This window comes from Mus caroli, unplaced genomic scaffold (genome assembly GCF_978045245.1).
Source record: "Mus caroli unplaced genomic scaffold, Mus_caroli_1 scaffold_10, whole genome shotgun sequence".
In the NCBI taxonomy this organism is placed as follows: domain Eukaryota; kingdom Metazoa; phylum Chordata; class Mammalia; order Rodentia; family Muridae; genus Mus; species Mus caroli.
In genome coordinates this window covers 184,325-204,307 of record NW_028227265.1, presented here as the reverse complement: position 1 = coordinate 204,307, position 19,983 = coordinate 184,325, and the positions used below count along the sequence as shown (strand labels likewise).

Sequence of the window (19,983 nt, the reverse complement as noted above, 5' to 3'; positions counted from 1 at the left end):
TTTTTGGAATATTTTGTTTTGTTGGTTTTTTGTAGTTAATTTTATATCCATCCACATCGTTGAAGATGTTTATCACCTGTAGGAGTTCTCTGGTGGAGTTTTTGGGGTCACTTATGTATACTATCATATCATCTGCAAATAGAGATATTTTGACTTCTTCCTTTCCAACTTGTAAGTCTTTGACCTCCTTTTGTTGACTAATTGCTCTGGCTTCGAATTCCAGTACTATATTGAATAGGTAGGGAGAGAGTGGGCAGCTTTGTCTAGTCCCTGATTTTAGTGGGATTGCTTCAAGTTTCTCTCTGTTTAGTTTGATGTTGGCTACTGGTTTGCTGTATATTAGTTTCACTATGTTTAGGTATGGGCCCTTAGTTCCTGATTTTTCTAAGACTTTCACCATGAAGTGATATTGAATTTTGAAATGATCATGTGGTTTTGATCTTTGAGTTTCTTTATATAGTGGATTATATTGATGGATTTCCGTATATTGCAACATTCATGCATACCCGAGATGAAGTCTACTTGAGTATGATGGATGATTGTTTTTAAGTGTTCTTGGATTCAGTTAAATTGAGTATTTTTGCATCTAGAGTCATAAGGAAAATTGGTCTGAAGTTCTCTTTCTTTGTTGGGTCTTTGTGTGGTTTAGGTATCAGAGTAATTGTGGCTTCATAGAATGAATTGGGTAGAGTACCTTTTGTTTCTATTTTGTGGAATAGTTTGAAGAGTATTGGTATTAGGTCTTCTTTGAAAGTCTGATAAAATTCTACAATAAGCTTATCTGGTCTTGGACCTTTTTTTGGTTGGGAGACTATTAATGACTCTTTCTATTTCTGTAGGGGTTATGGGACTGTTTAGATCATTTATCTGATCATGATTTAACTTTGGCACCTGGTATCTGTATAGAATATGGTCCATTTCATCCAGATTTTCCAGTTTTGTTGAGTACAGGTTTTTTAAGAGGAACTGATGTTTTTTGGTTTTTGTTTTTGTTTTTTTTTTTCATTTACTAGGTTTCTGTTGTTATCTCTCCCTTTTCATTTCTGATTTTGTTAATCTGGATACTATCACTATACCCTCTGGTTAGTCTGGCTAAGGGTATTTCTATCTTGTTGATTTTTTTTTCAAAGAACAAGCTCCTGATTTTGTTGATCCTGGGTATACTTCTTTCTGTTTCTCCATGGTTGATTTCAGTCTCAAGTTTGATTATTTACTGTTGTCTATTCCTTTTGGGTGTATTTGCTTCTTTTTGTTCTAGAGCTTTCAGGTGTGCTATCAAGCTGCTACTCTATGCTCTCTCCAGTTTCTTTTTGGATGCACTCAACTATGAGTTTTCCTCTTAGGAATGCTTTCATTGTGTCCCATAAGTTTGAGTATGTTGTGCTTTCACATTCATTAAATTCTAAAAAGTCTTTAATTTCATTATCTCTTCTTAACGAAGTTGTCATTGAGTAGAGTGTTGTTCAGCTTCCACTTGTATGTGGGCTTTCTGTTGCATTTGTTGTTGTTAAAGATCAGCCTTAGTCTGTGGTGCTCTCATAGGATTTATAGGATTGTTTCAATCTTCTTGTATCTGTTGCAGCCTATTTTGTGACCGATTATATGGTCAATTTTGGAGAAGGTACAATAAGGTGCTGAGAAGAAGGTATATTCTTTTGTTTTAGAGTGTATGTTCTATAGACATCTGTTAAACCCATTTGTTTCATAATTTCTGTTAGTTTGACTGTGTCTTTGTTTAGTTTCTGTTTTCATGACCTGTCCATTGATAAGAGAATGGTGTTGAAGTCTCCCATTATTATTGTGTGGTGCAATGTGTGCTTTGAGCTTTAGTAAAATTTCTTTTATGAATATGGGTGCCCTTTCATTTGGAGCATAGATGTGCAGAGCTGAGAGTTTATCTTGGTAGATATTTCCTTTGATGAGTATGAAGTATCCTTCCTTATCTTTTTAAATAACGTTTGGTTGACAGTGAATTTTATTCGATATTAGAATGGCTACTCCACATTGTTCTTTTTGGAACCATTTGCTTAGAAAATTGTTTTCCAGCCTTTTACTCTGAGGTAGTGTCTGTCTTTCTCACTGAGGTGTGTTCCTGTATGCAGCAAAATGCTGGGTCCTATTTATGTATCCAGTCTGTTAGTCTATGTCTTTGTACTGGGGAATTGAGTCCATTGATATTAAGAGATTAAGGAAAAGTGATTGTTGCTTCCTGTTATTTTTGTTGTTAGTGTTGGTATTCTGTCATGTGTCTATCTTCTTTTAGGTTTGTTGAAGCTTTCTTGCTTTTTCTAGGGTGTAGATTCCCTCCTTGTGTTGGAGTTTTCCCTTTATTATCCTTGGAAGGACTGGATTCATGGAAAGATGTTGTGTAAATTTAGTTTTGTCATGGACTATCTCCATTTCTCCATCTATGTTAATTGAGGGCTTTGCTGGGTATAGTATCCAGGGCTTGCTTTTGTGTTCTCTTAGAATCTGTATGACATCTACCCAAGATCTTCTGACTTTTATAGTCTCTGGTGAGAAGTCTGGTGTAATTCAGATAGTTCTGCCTATATATACTACTTGACCTTTTTCCATTACTGCTTTTGATATTCTTTCTTTGTTTAGGGAATATGGTGTTTTGGTTATTTTGTGATGGGAGGAATTTCTTTTCTGGTCTAGTCTATTTGTTTTATAGGCCTCTTGTATGTTTATGGGCATCTCTTTCTTTAGGTTAGGGAAGTTTTCTTCCATAATTTTGTTGGAGATATTTACTGGCCCTTTAAATTGGAAATCTTCACTCTCTTCTATATTATCCTTAAGTTTGGTCATTTTGTTGTGTCCTGGATTTTCTGAACGTTTTGGGTTATGAGTTTCTTGCATTTTGCATTTTTCTATGACTGTTGTGCCAATGTTTTCAGTGGTATCTTCTGCACCTGAGATTCTCTCTTCTATTTCTTGTATTTTATTCATGATGTTTTGACTCCTGATCTTTCCCTAGGTCTTCTTTTTTTTTTCTTTGTCTTTATTTTTTTTTAATTGGATATTTTCTTTATTTACGTTTCAAATGTTTTCTGCTTTCCAGGACTCCCCTTCAGAAACCCACTATCCCGTTGCCCCTCCTGATCTCTTTCCTAGGATTTCTATCTCCAGAGTTTTCTCCCTTTGTGATTTCTTTATTGTGTCTATTTCCATTTTTAGATCCTGGATGGTTTTGTTCAATTCTTTCACCTGTTTGGTTGTGTTTTCCTATAATTCTTTAAAGGATTTTTGTGTTTTCTCTTTAAGACTTCTACCTGTTTACCTGTGTTTTCCTGTTTTTTTAAGGGAATAATTTACATAATTCTTAAAGTCTTCTATCATTATCATGAGATGTGATATTAAATCTGAATCTGGCTTTTCTGGTATGTTGGTGCATACAGAACTTTCTGTGGTGGGAGAACTGGGTTCTGATGATGCCAAGTAGCCTTGGTTTCTGTTGCTTAGGTTCTTGTGCTTGCTTCTCACCATCTGTTCATCTCTGGTGTTAGTTGGTCTTGGTGCCTCTGACTGGAGGTTTTCCCTCCTGTGGACCTGTGAGCCTGTGATCTTAGGTGTGTCAGGACTCCTGGGAGACCAGCTCTCTCCTGGTGGTAATGGGGTGCAGAGAGCTGTGATCTTAAGTGTGTCAGCACTCCTGGGTGACCAGTTTTCTCTCTGTATGGAGTACTGTGTCACAGGGTTAACTCTGAGGTGCTGATGGAAACTGGAGGGATCCTATCCCTGGCTGTTTTGAGGTTCTTGTGCCCTGTGGGCTTCTGGCAGGTCCCTCTTTGGACAGTTATTGGAACAAAAGTGGTGGTCTCACCTGGCAACTTAGGAGTGACAACACTCCTGGAAGACCAGCTTTCTCCAGGCAGGAGTTGGGTATAGAGGACTGTGGAACAACCTTAACTCCAGGGCACAGCTCACAAGGTATTTTTCTAGTAACTCCTGGGAGACCTATAACTGCTTTATGAGAAAGGCATTCGTATATGTAAGTTTTAACAGATAAAGAGCCTGGAGCTGAGAGAGGCACAGAAGGTGGCTCCAGGCCACATAGTTACAGGTTTGGAGCAGGTTGTTTCACTCTCAGGCTTGTGCTCTTAGCACTACACCAAATGATAATATACAGTTTCTACTGATTTGTTTTTATAATTTTAGTTCTATTGGTGTACTTAATTATATTCTTGGAATATACAACTTATAGAATTTGTACTTTTTACTATAGGATGGCATTTGTCTTAGCACTAAGTGAAAGATAAATGATATGCTAACATTTATTTTACAAACTTCATATGTCTAGTCTGTAAACTATAGTTCCTTGAGCATTTAACTTAACTCTGAATATGTATGAAGATATGTTTTCTTTATTGGCACTCTTAACAGGGATAAAGAGATACCACCAGAATTAATAAAATCTTATGGACTTGTAGAAAAGCAAATTGAAGGTAATATTTTATAAATCCTTAAACTTTATAGTATCATAAACATTTTTTTAATTTCAACTCACATCCCTTCAGTATGTCCCTTGTTACTTGTTATTTCTCCTGGCCACGTGCTCATGGTCCATCTCCACTTATGGTGGCTTCTCCCTTTTGTATGTGCTTTCTTCTTCTCTTCTTTCTATCTGCCACCCTGAATCAAGTAACTGATAAGCCACTTACCTCTATCTACTGCCCAGTCACAGGTTTTAGCCTTTTGTTGACCAATTAACTTAAGAAGCAAGGTTATATAGCATCACTTGATGTATTTGAGGCTCTTCTTGTTGTGGGCAAACAGATCTTGGGGGCCAGTTTTTAGCACTTGAATGCACAACAGCACAGACTAACCCCAACACAGGCATTGCACACATATAGTGAACATGCAGGCAAAACACTCAAACACATAAAATAAATACAATTATTCTTAAAAGATGAATGCTATTATGATTTGGTTGCTGCGCCCATAAAGTTTAGAGAGTTCAAGGATAGAACATATTATGAATCATTCAAATGTGTGGTAATACATTGTCCCGGCCTGCGGGACAGTCGAACATGGTCTGTGGAACCACCTGTGGAGAGAATGAAGGGTAAGAAACACAAGGACGGACAGCAAGTCTGATTGATCCAGCTGTCAAATTTTTATTATTCCCAGGCAGGTTTTATGCCCACAGAAGCAGGGTATGTGGAGGGGGATGACACAGAATTGCTTTGTTTCTGGGAGAATGCACCTGTTCCCAAAAGCAGGATATTGGCTAGGTAAAAAGTTCAGCAGGAGGAACAGAACAGAGTGGGTTTCTAGGTACCTGTCCACAAAATCTATAGCTATTTGTTCTTAATTGGGGGTCGTACTTTCTTTCAGAGACCTCAACTTTTCCCACATAAATCTCAAGTAAGCTAGTATTTTTCCACTAAGGCCAAGACTTTGTAAGTAAGCACTTTTGGCTGACAAGGCAGTTAACATTCAAACAGGGTCGCTCCCAACAAAACATGACAGTCTGTTAATGTTGTAGTAGGTCTACAAGTTGGTTTATCTCAGGAAAGTTAGAAATACCTTGCAACCTTCAAAGATGAATAGTGCTTATTGAGTGAAGAAAAAAAATATTGGTCATTTGAGATGGCAATAATATATTAACATGAGAATTAAAACTGGAGATCAGCAGCACTAATGTTACACTGGTCCTGCTTGTAGTACCAAAGCCTTTGGACATTTTTAGTATTAAACAAGGTATTGTTTAAAAAAATTATAGTGAAATAAATTATAATGCAGCTTAAATATATAATTGATAACATTAGATTGCTAAAGAAAGAAAGTGATATGGACAGATTAGAAACCTCTTTAACTGATATAATTGACACAACTTGGTGATTGAAGGCAAAGAAAAGGTAATGAGGTACTCATGTTACTTTCAACCAATAGAAATGAATAGAAGAGGAAAATCAAGTAGTGGGAGGGTGTGGCACAGTTGCAGAGCACCTGCCTGTCCACCAAGATCTGGGTTTGATCCCTGGTGTCACACAAGAGAGAGGAAAAGCATGTTTTACAGAGAAAATTATGTATCTGTAAGTGGCTATTATCCATATTCATTCAGACACCACAGCCCAAGTGCATGATTCCAAGGGTTTGATATTGGAAGCTGTTGTTTTTTCTTTCCTTTGGGTGAATCATTAAAGTTAATAATATAGACTATGAGCCCAATTAGTGTGTAGAATTGTATATAAAATATATAATGGTGGATACTTGTATCTATTTCAGAGTTCATAACATCCCATTCAGCTTTAGAATCTCAAACTGAAACTGAAAGTCAGCCAGGTAAGCAGCCATTCATTTAAATATCACCACATTAACACATCCTAAAGGTTCCATAACCTTCCCTATTACTTCCTTGGTCCAGCTGAGGACCAAGTGTTCATGTTACTGAGCCCATGGGAACATTCTCATTCATACCAAAATAGTTAAGAAACCTTTGTGTTCTTGATGCTTTTTTCAAGATTTTGTCTGTTTGTTGGTTGGTTTGTTTGTTTTTAAGAGAGAGTGTCAGGTGTCCCAAGTTGACTTCAAACAACAGCTTACTTTCTGCAGCCTGTACTAGTGATGACTGCATGAGTTTTCATATGCAGTACACAAGCACCTGCATGGGGACCTATTGTGGGTTTTGGTAGCAAAGGCTATTTGGATTCCTCTCTCCTCTCTCTCTCTCTCTCTCTCTCTCTCTCTCTCTCTCTCTCTCTCTCTGTGTGTGTGTGTGTGTGTCTGTGTGTGTGTGTGTTTCTCACTCAAGGGAAGCTGTAGCAGGGAGATAGATGTTGGTGACAAATATAGCTTGTAATGTGATCATATGACAGTAGCACCAGCACTGAAGCATGTTATCTATGAGATGTACATAGATTTGGGTTCTGTACCACAGGTACTTATGGGTTATCTGGGTCTGTGAGATCCAGATGCTGCTGAATTCTGAGATACTACTTTCTCAGCAACCTCAGTGGGGATGCTACTTTCTCAGCAACCTCAGTGGGGATGTTCCTGCAGCATCTGAAACTCTAGTGTCTGCATTGCAAGTTCTGTCAGACTGGCCCTAAAGCTGGGCTCTTGCACACATGCAGCAGAAGTTGCATCAGATCCTTGGGCTGCAAACTTGTGTAACCTGGTAGCAGCTTTTATGTTTGAGACTTGGGCACCCAAAGTGGCATTGAAGCTTGGAATGCAGTGTTGTGAGCACACGGTGCAGCTCTGAGAGTCTGGGGACTTCTTAGATGCAGGGATAGCCTGTATGGGATGGAGAGAAATATGGTATGATTTTCATTTATTTTCTCTATATAAGTCCCTTTGACTTCTTTATATTTCTCTCTTCATCTTTGATTTTTATAGAGCTTTAATAGTATTACATGTTTAGGTGCATATATTTTATTTTGTTTTTAATTTATGTTTTTAAGCTTTGGAACAGCCAGATCGATCACTAGGTAAAAGTACTTACTACACAGGCTTGGTGGTCTGAGTTAGTCCTTGGAACTTGTATGATAGTGAGAGGAGGAAATCAGATTCCATAAAGCTGTGTTTAACTCTTCACAAGCAGGCTCTGTTATAATCACCCCCACATACATATGCATACCCATACAATGATAACAAAAGTTTTAAATGATACATGCCTTAGTATCTGTCATTAATTTTAGAAAATCTGTAATCATCACTTCACTTTGCTCTTTCATTTTCCTTATGTCACTCATTACCCAGTTAAGCATGTATTTCACCTGTTTTATTACCTAATTAGGCATGTATTACACCTGGTTTTTTTTTTTAACCTCACTTAGGTATGTATTACACCTGTTTTTATTACTCCAATAGGCATATATTACACCTGTTTTGTTTTGTTTTTAACCATTTCACAGATCTTGAATGCTCAATTACATTTTTACCTCATTTGCTTCTCAGTTTTGGGAGTTTCTGATGACAGTTTCATGCTCACTGACTTTTTTAAAGCAAGTTGCTTTTTTGGTTTGCAAAATACTCTTAGGAATTATTTTAAAATATGCAGGTTGTTTTCCAAAGAGTTCTGAGTATTAAATCACATTTTTAAATCCTTACATTAGCCATATACAATAGACATTTATTAGACATCAATGTAACATTACCTGGTTATTATGATTATTAAAATAGTCATTCCTGGTCCAGAAGATCAAAACCAGCAGGATCTCCATGACACAGGACAACAACAAAACATCCGAGAGGAATCCCTGTGAGAATCCCGTATTGATAGTGTAGCAGAAGCCATGAGCCTTGAAACAGACCAATGACTTACTGCAATTAACATTTGCAAATAAAGATGAATGGATAAATGGCTATAGTGTGTGATACACTGTGACACACTTCAACTCCCACAACAAGATGATTTTTTGTTTGTTTTCATTTTCATTCTATCTTATTATTTTGTTTTGCGGAGGTGGAGGTGTGGGTGAGATGAGTAGGGTTAGGGTACATATTATGAAATTCACAAAGAATCAATAAAAAGTTAAAAAAAAAAAAACAAGAGAGCCCACATAGATTAGAACATATGGTGTGATTGGCACAATGCAAGTGCTCCTAAAGGAGTAACAGTGATGGTTCTATATTTTCTCTTTTCTTTTTTTTTCCCAAGACAGGGTTTATTTTGTATATCTGTGCAGTAACTAGCTCTGTAGACAGGCTGGACTCAAATTCTCAGAGAGTTTGCCTAGCTCTGCAATTGGTAGGATTAAAAGTGTTTGCCAACACTGTCCTATTTCTTATTTAATTATTTATTTATTTACTTGTTTTATTTATTTATTTATTTATAAATGGTGACATTTTCTCTTTTCTTCGATTTTTTAAGATTTACTTATTTTTTAATATATGTGAGTACACTTGCTTTCTTCAGACATACTAGAAGAGGGCATCAGATCCCATTGCAGATGGTTGTAAGCCACCATGTGGTTGTTAGGAATTGAACTCAGGACCTCCGGAAGAGCAGTCAGTGCTCTTAACTTCTAAGCCATCTCTCTAGCTCCCATTTATATTTTTTTAAGATTTACCTATTCGTGTATTTTATGTATATATGTATATGAGTGTGCTGTCTTATGTGTATCAGAAGAGGGAATCTAATCCCATTACAGATGTTTCTGAGCAACCATGTGGTTGCTGAGAATTGAACTGAGAATCTGTGGAAGAGCAGTCAGTGCTCTTAACCTCTGAGCCATCTCTCCAGGCCTGCATAATTTATTTGTTTTATTTTATTTTATTTACTTTTTACTTACTGCCTGTATCAGTTACAAGGTATTCTTTGCTACAGTAGAGCGTTAGCATTTTTTACTTTTTTATTAGAGTTTCTGCTTATATTATCCATCTGTTCTTGTATGTTGCCAGTTTTTCCCTAGGTAATAAATGCAGTTAATTAATTGTTTAAAAGTCCTGCTTGATAACTTAAAAATATCTACTATATCTGAAATCCTGTGCTCATTGTTGCCTATCTCTTCAGAATTTGGTTCCCCTGCCCCCTGCCCCCTGCCCCATCCTCTGGGTATGCCTTGTATCATAGATATTTTCTTTTGAAATTTCTATTTGAAATAGAAAATTGAAATTTTCTTTTGAAAGCAAGATATGATATATAGGAAAAAGTAAAATAAGGTAAATGTGACTGAAAGAAACATGTCACCTCCTTGTGATTATTTAGTTTTCTCATGCATATCAGTGAATTGTATGGTCATAGAACTTCAGCCATTATAACACCTTTATACATTCTATATAGGAACTCCTTCTTCAATGGCTAATCGAGTGACTATGATGATGAAAATATTTGAAAACCAAACAGCTATGTTACAAAAGTAAGCTTTAGAAATGTTATTTCTTATTTTCTACTTATAAAATTGAATATATAGAATAGACATATTGGGAGCATACATAAGAAATAAGGTCTTCATCATAAGCTAACCTCCTTTTACTCATTAATTTATTAATTAATTTATTCATTTTATGGCCTGATCAAAGTTCTTCTTTTGATCCATTTCTCCATCCCCTTTTCCTCAAAGAAGGGGAGGTCATCCTTTGGTACCAACCCACCCTGATACATCAAGTCCCAGCAGGACTAAGTGCATCCTTTCCCATTGAGGCCAGAGAAGTCAGTCCAGCTATGGGAAAGAGATCCAAAATAGGCAACAGAGTCAGAGACAGTTCCCCGTTCTAATTGTTAGGGGATCCACCTGAAGAACAAGCTACATATGTATAGAAGACTCACGAGTTGATGGTTCAGTCTCTGTAAGCCTCTACAGGCCCAAGTTAGTTTAGTCTGTGGGTCTTTTGTGGGGTCCTTGATCTATCAGGCTTCCTCAATCCTTCTTCCTCCATCTCTTCCACAAGACCCCCTGAGTTCCACCTACTGTTTGACTGTGGGTCTCTGCATCTATTTTGGTCAGATGCTAGATGGGGGCTCTCAGAAGACAGTTATGCTAGGTTCCTGTCTGCAAGTCATTATTATTAATAATGTTAGGGGTTGGATCAATGTATGGGGTGGGTTTCAAGTTGGGCCAGTAATTAGTTGGCCATTCCCTAGATATTTGCTCCATCTTTATCCCTGCACTTGTAGGCAGGATATAATACAAAATTTATTTAATCCAACTTCTTAAGTCCCCATGGTCTATCATGGCCACAACAGTATTTAAAAGTCCAAAGTTCAAAATCTCAACTTCAAACTATAACCCCTTATGACATAAAAATTAAAAAAAAAAAAACAAATCACATACAATATACAGAGGGTACAGAATATACATAACCATTCCAAACTGTAGGCAAGGAGCATAGTGAGTAAAAGCGTAACCAAAGCAAGACTGAAAGCCAGCTACAGAAACTCCAAACTCTGCATCTCCACATCTGATGTGAAAATTCTCTTCAGATCTCCAACTTCTTTCAGCTTTGTTGAATGCAACACAATTTTTTTTTCTCTTGAGCTGTTTTCCTTCTTTGTTAGCAGCTTTCCTTGACAGGTATCCCGTGGGACTGTCCAAGATAATCCAGCCTTCACCTTCACAGCTTCACACAATGATCTTTATGGGCTTCCATGCAGAAACATCCCTGCTACATGCCTGGCCTTAATGGCTTTCCTTAGTTGCTGAGGGAGATTCCATAACTGCTTTCTTCTTTCTTCCTTGATTCAAGAGCCAGAATCACATGGCTTAAGCTGACAAGCTCTGTTACTTACTAGGGCTGGAATATAGCCCCCTCATTCAATTACATCTTCACCAACATTCTGTTTTCCATGATTTCCTTCACTACATAAGCTTGGTTGTCCTGGAACTTGCTCTGTAGACCAGGATATCTTTGAACTCAGATATCTGTATGTCTCTGTCTCCTGAGTGCTGGGATTAAAAGTGTGTTAATTACAGTGTACTGTTGGTGGATATGTGTAGATCCCGGCAGGAGTCTAGATTTTGGCTATAGCACAGGAGTAGGATGTGAGACTAGGAAGAGGACACTTGTTAAAAATCTTTTTTAAAAATGTAAAAGTTTTCATAACTTAAAATATGTATATATTTAATATAGTATAGTTACTTTTGGTCTGTTTTTCAGAGCTTTAAATGATCAGCATACAATTGAGTCTGTAAGTATAACATTCTTAATTGGATATTGCACTTTATGCTTGAATTTTGAAGAGACTCTAGAAATGGCCATTTTCTCTCATTGTAATTAGAGATAAGCACTTACTCAATTTACCCAGGTTGTGAACTAGAAGGAATTGCATGTTATTTTCACTTTATTGACATCATGGTCATTCAGAAACACTTATGAAATACTAAGCTGGGATCTATTTCTTATCTAGATATATCGATCCCAACACCAGCTTAGAAGTTAATCCCATGTCCCATTCTTTTTCATGCTTCAATGAAGTTAGTCATAATTAATATCTAAATATTAAGTTGCATCAATACTTAGTTATTGAAGTTGTTTATTGAGATGCTTAATTTTAATTGCTATTATTATATTTGTCTTTAGAAATATAAACAGATGGAAACTAATTATGAAAATTTAATATTGAAGAAAAACCTGCTAGAAGGTGAAATACAAAGGCTGAGAGATCCAGAGGTTGGTACATGTAACTGATAAAAGTTTATACACAGTATCAAATATAGCCTAGTATCATATAGATGGAAATCAAAGTGGCATTTACTTGTTTTATGACATGTTTTTGGTCATAATTTATAAAGGCTCTGATTTTAAAAACCATAAATTAATGTTCTAAATTTCCATATTAACTATCAAACCCATAAACATGAAAAAAGAAACAGCCTAATCATTGTAAAAGCATTATTTTTTATTTTAACTTTTCTGTGTTTTTATTTATTATTCTCCCATGAAATACATCCCAACTGCAGCCTCCCATCCCTCTACTCCTTCTAATCCCTCCCCCACCACCCTTCTTCTTCAGACCCACTCCTCTTCTGTTTCCCTTCAGAAAAGAGCAGGCCCTCCCAGGAATGTCAACCAAACATGGAAAGATAAAATGCAGTAAGACTAGGTAGGCATAAGCCCTCATACCAAGGAACCACCACAATGATTTCCATAGTGGATGTACATGTTTGCACTCCCACCAGCAATGGAGCAGTGTTCCTCTTGCTTCTCACCAGCATAAGCTGTCACTGTGTTATTGATCTGAGTCATTCTGACAGGTGTAAGATAGAATCTCAAAATCATTTTGATTTGCATTTCCCTGATAGATAAGGATATTGAACATTTCTTTAAGAGTTTCTTAGCCATTTAAGATTCCTCAATAGAGACTTCTCTGCATTTTTAACTAGATTGTTTAGTTGCTGATGTTTAGTTTCTTGAATTTTTTATGTATTTTGGATATTAGCCCTGTCTTGGGTGTAGAGTTGGTGAAAATCTTTTCCCATTCTGTTTTGTCCTGCTGGGACCCTGTCTTGACTTTTTCAGAAATGGTACTTGTCCAACACAGCATGAAATGAAATGAATGAAAGCCAAAGAATGATAATCCTTAGCCTTATAATTTTATTACTTGTGCTTAAATACATACTATTTTCTTACTCTATAACTCAGATGACATGAAGTCTCTAGGGACCTTGCCTCTCACAACTCACCCACAGCAGACCATACAAAGATGGTGGGCCATTTCCGGAGAAGTAGCCTGCTAGCCTTAGCCTTTCCTAGATGGCTCCTAACAGTGTCTTTTGACTTACAGAAGCTTTTCAGTTTCCTGGAGTCACATTTATTAATTGTTGATTTTAGTGCCTGCACTATCTGTGTTCTGTTTAGGAAGTTGTCTTCAATGCCAATGCATTCAAGGATATTTCCTACTTTGTTTTCTGTTAAGTTCAGTGTGCCTGATTTTATGTTGAGTCTTTGATCCACTTGGACTTGAGTTTTGTGCATGGTGACATATGTGGATCTATTTGCAGTCTTCTACAAGCAGACATCCAGTTTGACCAACACTGTTATTGGAAATTCTTTTTGTTTTTAATAGGTATTTCTGACTTTTTTATTAAAAAGAAAACATGTGTCCATAGGTGAGTGGATTGATTTCATTGATTAATGTGACTGCTTTTAAGCAGTTTTTATTGCTATAACTCTGTAGGAAAGCTTCAAATCAGGGATGGTGAATTGAATCTAGAAGTTATTTTATTTTTCAAAATTGTTTTAGCTATCCTGATTTTTTGTTTTTACATATGAAATTGAGTATTGTCCTTTTTTTTTTTGGGGGGGGGTGCAGCAAACTTTATTGATGGTATTCAAGAGAGTAGGGAGGGCTCCCTAGGCCCCTCCTGTTATTATGCGGGTCTGGGATGGAAATTGTGAGGGAGATACTCAGTGTTGGGGGCCTCAGAGTTGGGATAGGGACTCCTCAGCAACCGAGGGCCTCTCTCTTGCTCTCAGTGTCCTTGCTGGGGTGGGTGGTCCAGGGTTTCTTACTCCTTGGAGGCCATGTAGGCCATGAGGTCCACCACCCTGTTGCTGTAGCCGTATTCATTGTCATACCAGGAAATGAGCTTGACAAAGTTGTCATTGAGAGCAATGCCAGCCCCAGCATCGAAGGTGGAAGAGTGGGAGTTGCTGTTGAAGTCGCAGGAGACAACCTGGTCCTCAGTGTAGCCCAAGATGCCCTTCAGTGGGCCCTCAGATGCCTGCTTCACCACCTTCTTGATGTCATCATACTTGGCAGGTTTCTCCAGGCGGCACGTCAGATCCACGACGGACACATTGGGGGTAGGAACGCGGAAGGCCATGCCAGTGAGCTTCCCGTTCAGCTCTGGGATGACCTTGCCCACAGCCTTGGCAGCACCAGTGGATGCAGGGATGATGTTCTGGGCAGCCCCACGACCATCACGCCACAGCTTTCCAGAGGGGCCATCCACAGTCTTCTGGGTGGCAGTGATGGCATGGACCGTGGTCATGAGCCCTTCCACAATGCCAAAGTTGTCATGGATGACCTTGGCCAGAGGGGCTAAGCAGTTGGTGGTGCAGGATGCATTGCTGACAATCTTGAGTGAGTTGTCATATTTCTCATGGTTCACACCCATCACAAACATGGGGGCATCGGCAGAAGGGGCGGAGATGATGACCCTTTTGGCTCCACCCTTCAAGTGGGCCCCGGCCTTCTCCATGGTGGTGAAGACACCAGTAGACTCCACGACATACTCAGCACCGGCCTCACCCCATTTGATGTTAGCGGGGTCTCGCTCCTGGAAGATGGTGATGGGCTTCCCATTGATGACAAGCTTCCCATTCTCGGCCTTGACTGTGCCGTTGAATTTGCCGTGGGTGGAGTCATACTGGAACATGTAGACCATGTAGTTGAGGTCAATGAAGGGGTCGTTGATGGCAACAATCTCCACTTTGCCATGTGGAGAGCAGAAGGCAGCCCTGGTGACCAGGCGCCCAATACGGCCAAATCCGTTCACACCGACCTTCACCATTTTGTCTACCGGACGAGGCTGGCACTGCACAAGAAGATGCGGCTGTCTCTGAAAACAGGGAGGAGCAGAGAGCCGAGTATTGTCCTTTTAAGGTCACAAATAATTGTGTTGAAATTTTGATGGGGATTGCATTGAATCTGTAAATGGCTTTTGGTAGGATGGCCATTATCACTATATTAATCCTACCATTTAATGAGCATGAAAGATCTTTTCCTCTTCTGATATCTTCTCAATTTCATGAAAGACAGATACATGGCAAATATTTAACTTTGTAAATTTGTTACTGAATGAGAGAGTCAAACTTTTTGTCTCCCCTCCAACCCCTGAATCTGAAAACTGGACCCAAAGCCTTGTAGTTGTTAGGCAAAAACTACCACTACACTAAATCCACAAACCCCAAGTATTTTAAATGCATTTTATGTTCTTTATAACTAGTTAATTATACCAACTATAATTATAATTAGTTAACTATACCAACTAGTGTGAGTAGAAATAAGTGCAGTACCAATGATATAGGAAAATCTGCGGTTCCTCCTGGGCAGTGCCAGTCTACACTGAACACAAACTCAGCAGACAGACCCACAGCTCCCATAGGAGGTACCATTCCCAGGCACTCTAACATGCTCAGGATCTTGGGAGACCAGGTCATACCAGGATCTCAGGGGCTCAGAGACAAGTTGAATCCCAGGAGCTGGGACACTCCAAGGATCTCAGGTTCAGAGGATCCCAGAATGACAGGGTCAAAGAGAAAGCTGAACTCTGAGGAATTGTGACTCAACCTGGATTACAGGAAAGACAGGCTCCAATCAGATATAGCAAGGGCAGGGAACACTTGAGATAATCAGATGGTGAGAAGCAAGTGCAAGAACAGAAGCAACAGTAACCAAGGTTACATGGCATCATCAGAACCCAATTCTCCCACCAGCAAGTCCTAGATACACCATCACACCAGAAAAGCAAGACATGGATCTAAAGTCACTGCTGATAACACTGATGGAGGACTTTAAAAAGGACATAAATAAATCCCTTAAAGAAATACAGGAGAACACAGGGAAACAGGTAGAAGCCCTTAAAAGGAAACACAAAAATTCCTTAAAGAATTACAGGAAAACACAACCAAATAGATGTAGGAACTAAACAAAACCACCCAGGATCTAAAAGTGGAAGTAAAAACAATTTTAAAAAAGAAATCACAAAGAGAGACAACTCTGATTATAGAAAACCTACGAAAGAAGTCAGGAGACATAGATGCAAGCATCACCAACAGAATACAGGAGATAGAAGAGAGAATCTCAGGCGCAGAATATACCATAGAAAACATGGAGACAAAAATCAAAGAAAATGCAAAATGCAAAAAGATCCTAACTCAAAACATCCAGTAAATACAGGACACAATGAGAAGACCAAAATTAAGGATGATAGGTATAGAAGAGAGTGGAGATTTCCAATTTGAAGGTCCAGTAAATATCTTCAACAAAATTATAGAAGAAAACTTCCCTAACTTAAAGAAAGAGATGCTCATGAACATACAAGAAGCCTATAGAACTCCAAATAGACTGAACCAGAAAAGAAATTCCTCCTGTCACATAATTATCAAAACACTAAATGAACAAAACAAAGAAAGAATATTAAAAGCAGTAAGGGGAAAAGGTCAAGTAACATATAAAGGCAGACCTATCAGAATTACACCAGACTTCTCACCAGAGAATATGAAAGCCAGAAGATCCTGAAGAGATGTCATGCAGACCCTAAGAAAACACAAATGCTAGCCCAGGCTACTATACCCAGCAAAACTCTCAATTACCATAGATAGGGAAACCAAGGTATTCCATGACAAAACCAAATTTACACAATAACTTTCAAGAGATCCATCCCTTCAAGGAATAATTGATGGAAAACATCAACACAAGGAGGGAAACTACACACTAGATAAAGCAAGAAAGTAATCTTTCAACAAACCTAAAAGCAGATAGCTATGTGAACAGAATCCTAACACTAACAAAAATAACAGGAAACAACAATCACTTTTCCTTAATATCTCAATATTAGTGGACTAAATTCCCCAATAAAAAGACATAGACTAACACACTGGCTATGTAAACAGGACCCAATATTTTGCTGCATACAAGAAACCCACCTCAGGGGCAAAGACAGACACTACCTCAAGTAAAAGGCTGGAAAACTATTTGCCAAGCAAACTGTCCCAAGAAACAAGCTGGAATGGCCATTCTACTATCAAATAAAATTGACTTTCAAACTAAAGTTATCAAAAAAGATAAGAAAGGCAACTTCATACTCATCAAAGGTAAAATCTACCAAGATGAACTCTCTATTTTGAACAACTATGCTCCAAACACAAGGGCATCCAAATTCATAAAAGAAACCTAGTAAAGCTCAAAGCACACATTGCACTGCACACAATAATACTGGGAGACTTCAACTCCCCACTCTCATCAATGGACAGGTCATGGAAACACAAACTAAACAGAGAGTGAAGTTAACAGAAGTTATGAAATAAATAGATTTAACAGATATCTACAGAACATTTTATCCTGAAAAATAAATGATATACCTTGTTCTCAGCACCTCATGGTATCTTCTCCATAATTGACCAGGTCACAAAACAGGCCTCAACAGATACAAAAATATTGAAATTATCCCATGCATACTATCAGATCACCAGGGGATAAGGCTGATCCTCAATAACAACATAAATAATAGAAAGCCTACATACATAGGAAAGCTGAACAACACTCTACTCAATGATAACTTGGTCAAGGAAGAAATGAAGAAAGAAATTAAAGACTTTATAGAATTTAGTGAAAATGAGGCCACAACATACACAAACTTATGGGACACATTGAAAGCATTCCTAAGAGGAAAACCCATAGCTCTGAGTGCCTCCAAAAAGAAATGGGAGAGAGTATACACTAGTAGCTTGACAGCACATCTGAAAGCTCTAGAACAAAAATAAGCAAATTCGTCCAAGAGGAGTAGACGGCAAGAAGTAATCAAAGTCAGGACTGAAATCAACCAACTGGAAACAAAAAGAACTTTACAAAGAATCAACCAAACCAAGAACTGGATTTCGAGAAAATCAACAAAATAGATAAACCTTTAGCCAGACGAACTAGAGTGCACAGAGACACTACCCTAATTAACAAAATCAAAAATGAAAAGGGAGTCATAACAACAGAAACCAAGGAAATAAAAAAAAATCATCAGATTCTACGACAAAAGCCTTTACTCGACAAAACTGGAAAACCTGGATGAAGTGGACAATTTTCTAGACAGATACCAGGTCCCAAAGTTAAATCAAGATCAGATTAATGATCTAAACAGTCCCATAACCCCTAAAGAAATAGAAACAGCCATTAATAGTCTCCCAACCAAGAAAAGACCAGAACAAGATGGGTTTAGTGCACAGTTCTATCAGACCTTCAAAGAATATCTAATACCAATATTCCTCAAACTATTCCACAAAATAGAAACAGAAGGTATTCTACCAAATTCATTCTATGAAACCACAATTACTCTGATACCTAAACCACACAAAGACCCAACAAAGAAAGAGAAGTTCAGACAAAATTCCCTTATGAATATCAATGCAAAAATACTCAATAAAATTCTCACAAACCAAATCCAAGAACACATTAGAATGATCATCCATCATGATCAAGCCGACTTCATTCCTGGGATACAGAGATGGTTCAATATATGGAAATTCATCAATGTAATCCAAAATATAAACAATCTCAAACAAAAAAAAAGCATATGATCATCTCATTAGATGCTGAGAAAGCATTTGACAAAATCTAACACCCATCCCTGATAAAAGATAAAGAATTCAAGGCCTATACCTAAACATAGTAAAAGCAATATACAGCTAACCAGTAGCCAAAATCAAACTAAATGGAGAGAAACTTGAAGCAATCCCACTAAAATCAGGAACTAGACAAGGTTGCCCACTCTCTTCCTACCTGTTCAATATAGTACTTGAAGTTCTAGCCAGAGCAATTAGACAACAAAAGGAGATCAAAGGGATATGAATTGGAAAGGTAGAAGTCAAAATATCACTATTTGCATATGATATGATAGTATACATAAGTGATCCTAAAAATTCTACCAGAGAACTCCTAAACCTGATAAACAGCTTCAGTGAAGAAGCTGGATATAAAATTAACTCAAACAAATCAGTGGCCTTCCTCTACAAAAAAGGATAAACAGACTGAGAACGAAATTAGGGAAACAACACCCTTCACAATAGTCACAAACAATATAAAATACCTTGATGTGACTCTAAACAAGCAAGTAAAAGATCTGTATGACAAGAACTTAAAGTTTCTGAAGAAAGTGAACTTCTGAGATAGAAGATAGAAATATCTCCAATGTTCATGGACTGGCAGGGTTAATATAGTAAAAATGGCCATCTTGTTGAAAGCAATCTACAGATTCAATGCAATCCCCATCAAAATTCCAACTCAATTCTTCATAAGTTAGAAAGAGCAATTTCCAAATTCATCTGGAATAACAAAAGACTGAGGATAGCAAAAACTATTCTGAACAATAAAAGAACGTCTGTTGGAATCACCATCCTTGACCTCAAGCTGTACTACAAAGCAACTGTGATAAAACGTGTATTGTATTGGTACAGTGACAGTCAGGTAGAGTAATAGAATTGAAGACCCAGAAATGAACCCACATATATATGGTCACTTGATCTATGACAAAGGAGCTAAAACCATTCAGTGGAATAAAAAAACAGCATTTTCAACAAATGGTGCTGGCTCAACTGGCAGTGAGCATGTAGAATAGTGCACAGTGATCCATTCCTATCTCCTTGTACAAAGCTCAAGTCCAAGTGGATCAAGGACCTGCACATGAAACCAGAGACACTGAAACTAATAGAAAAGAAATTAGAGAAGAGTCTTGAACATATGGGCACAGGGGGGAAGTTCCTGAACAGAACACCAATGTCTTGTGCTGTAAGATCAAGAATAGACAAATGGGACCTCATAGAATTGCAAAGCTTCTGTAAGGCAAAGGATACTGTCAATAAGACAAAAAGGCAACC

At 37.9% G+C, this 19,983-nt stretch overlaps 1 protein-coding gene and 1 pseudogene across 2 annotated transcripts in view; one reads left to right on the top strand and one right to left on the bottom strand.

The window, feature by feature from the left end:
- LOC110287755 (coiled-coil domain-containing protein 7A) overlaps positions 1-19,983 on the top strand; it is an 84,139-nt gene that overhangs the window by 33,699 nt on the left and 30,457 nt on the right. For both annotated transcript variants that reach the window (XM_085844254.1, XM_085844253.1), the window contains exons 9-13: positions 4,387-4,448; positions 6,235-6,291; positions 9,737-9,812; positions 11,551-11,581; positions 11,974-12,063. In XM_085844254.1, coding sequence (XP_085700380.1) covers positions 4,387-4,448; positions 6,235-6,291; positions 9,737-9,812; positions 11,551-11,581; positions 11,974-12,063 — 316 coding nt within the window. The remainder of the gene's footprint in view (positions 1-4,386; positions 4,449-6,234; positions 6,292-9,736; positions 9,813-11,550; positions 11,582-11,973; positions 12,064-19,983) is intronic.
- On the bottom strand, positions 13,681-14,978 carry LOC147002182 (glyceraldehyde-3-phosphate dehydrogenase pseudogene; annotated as a pseudogene).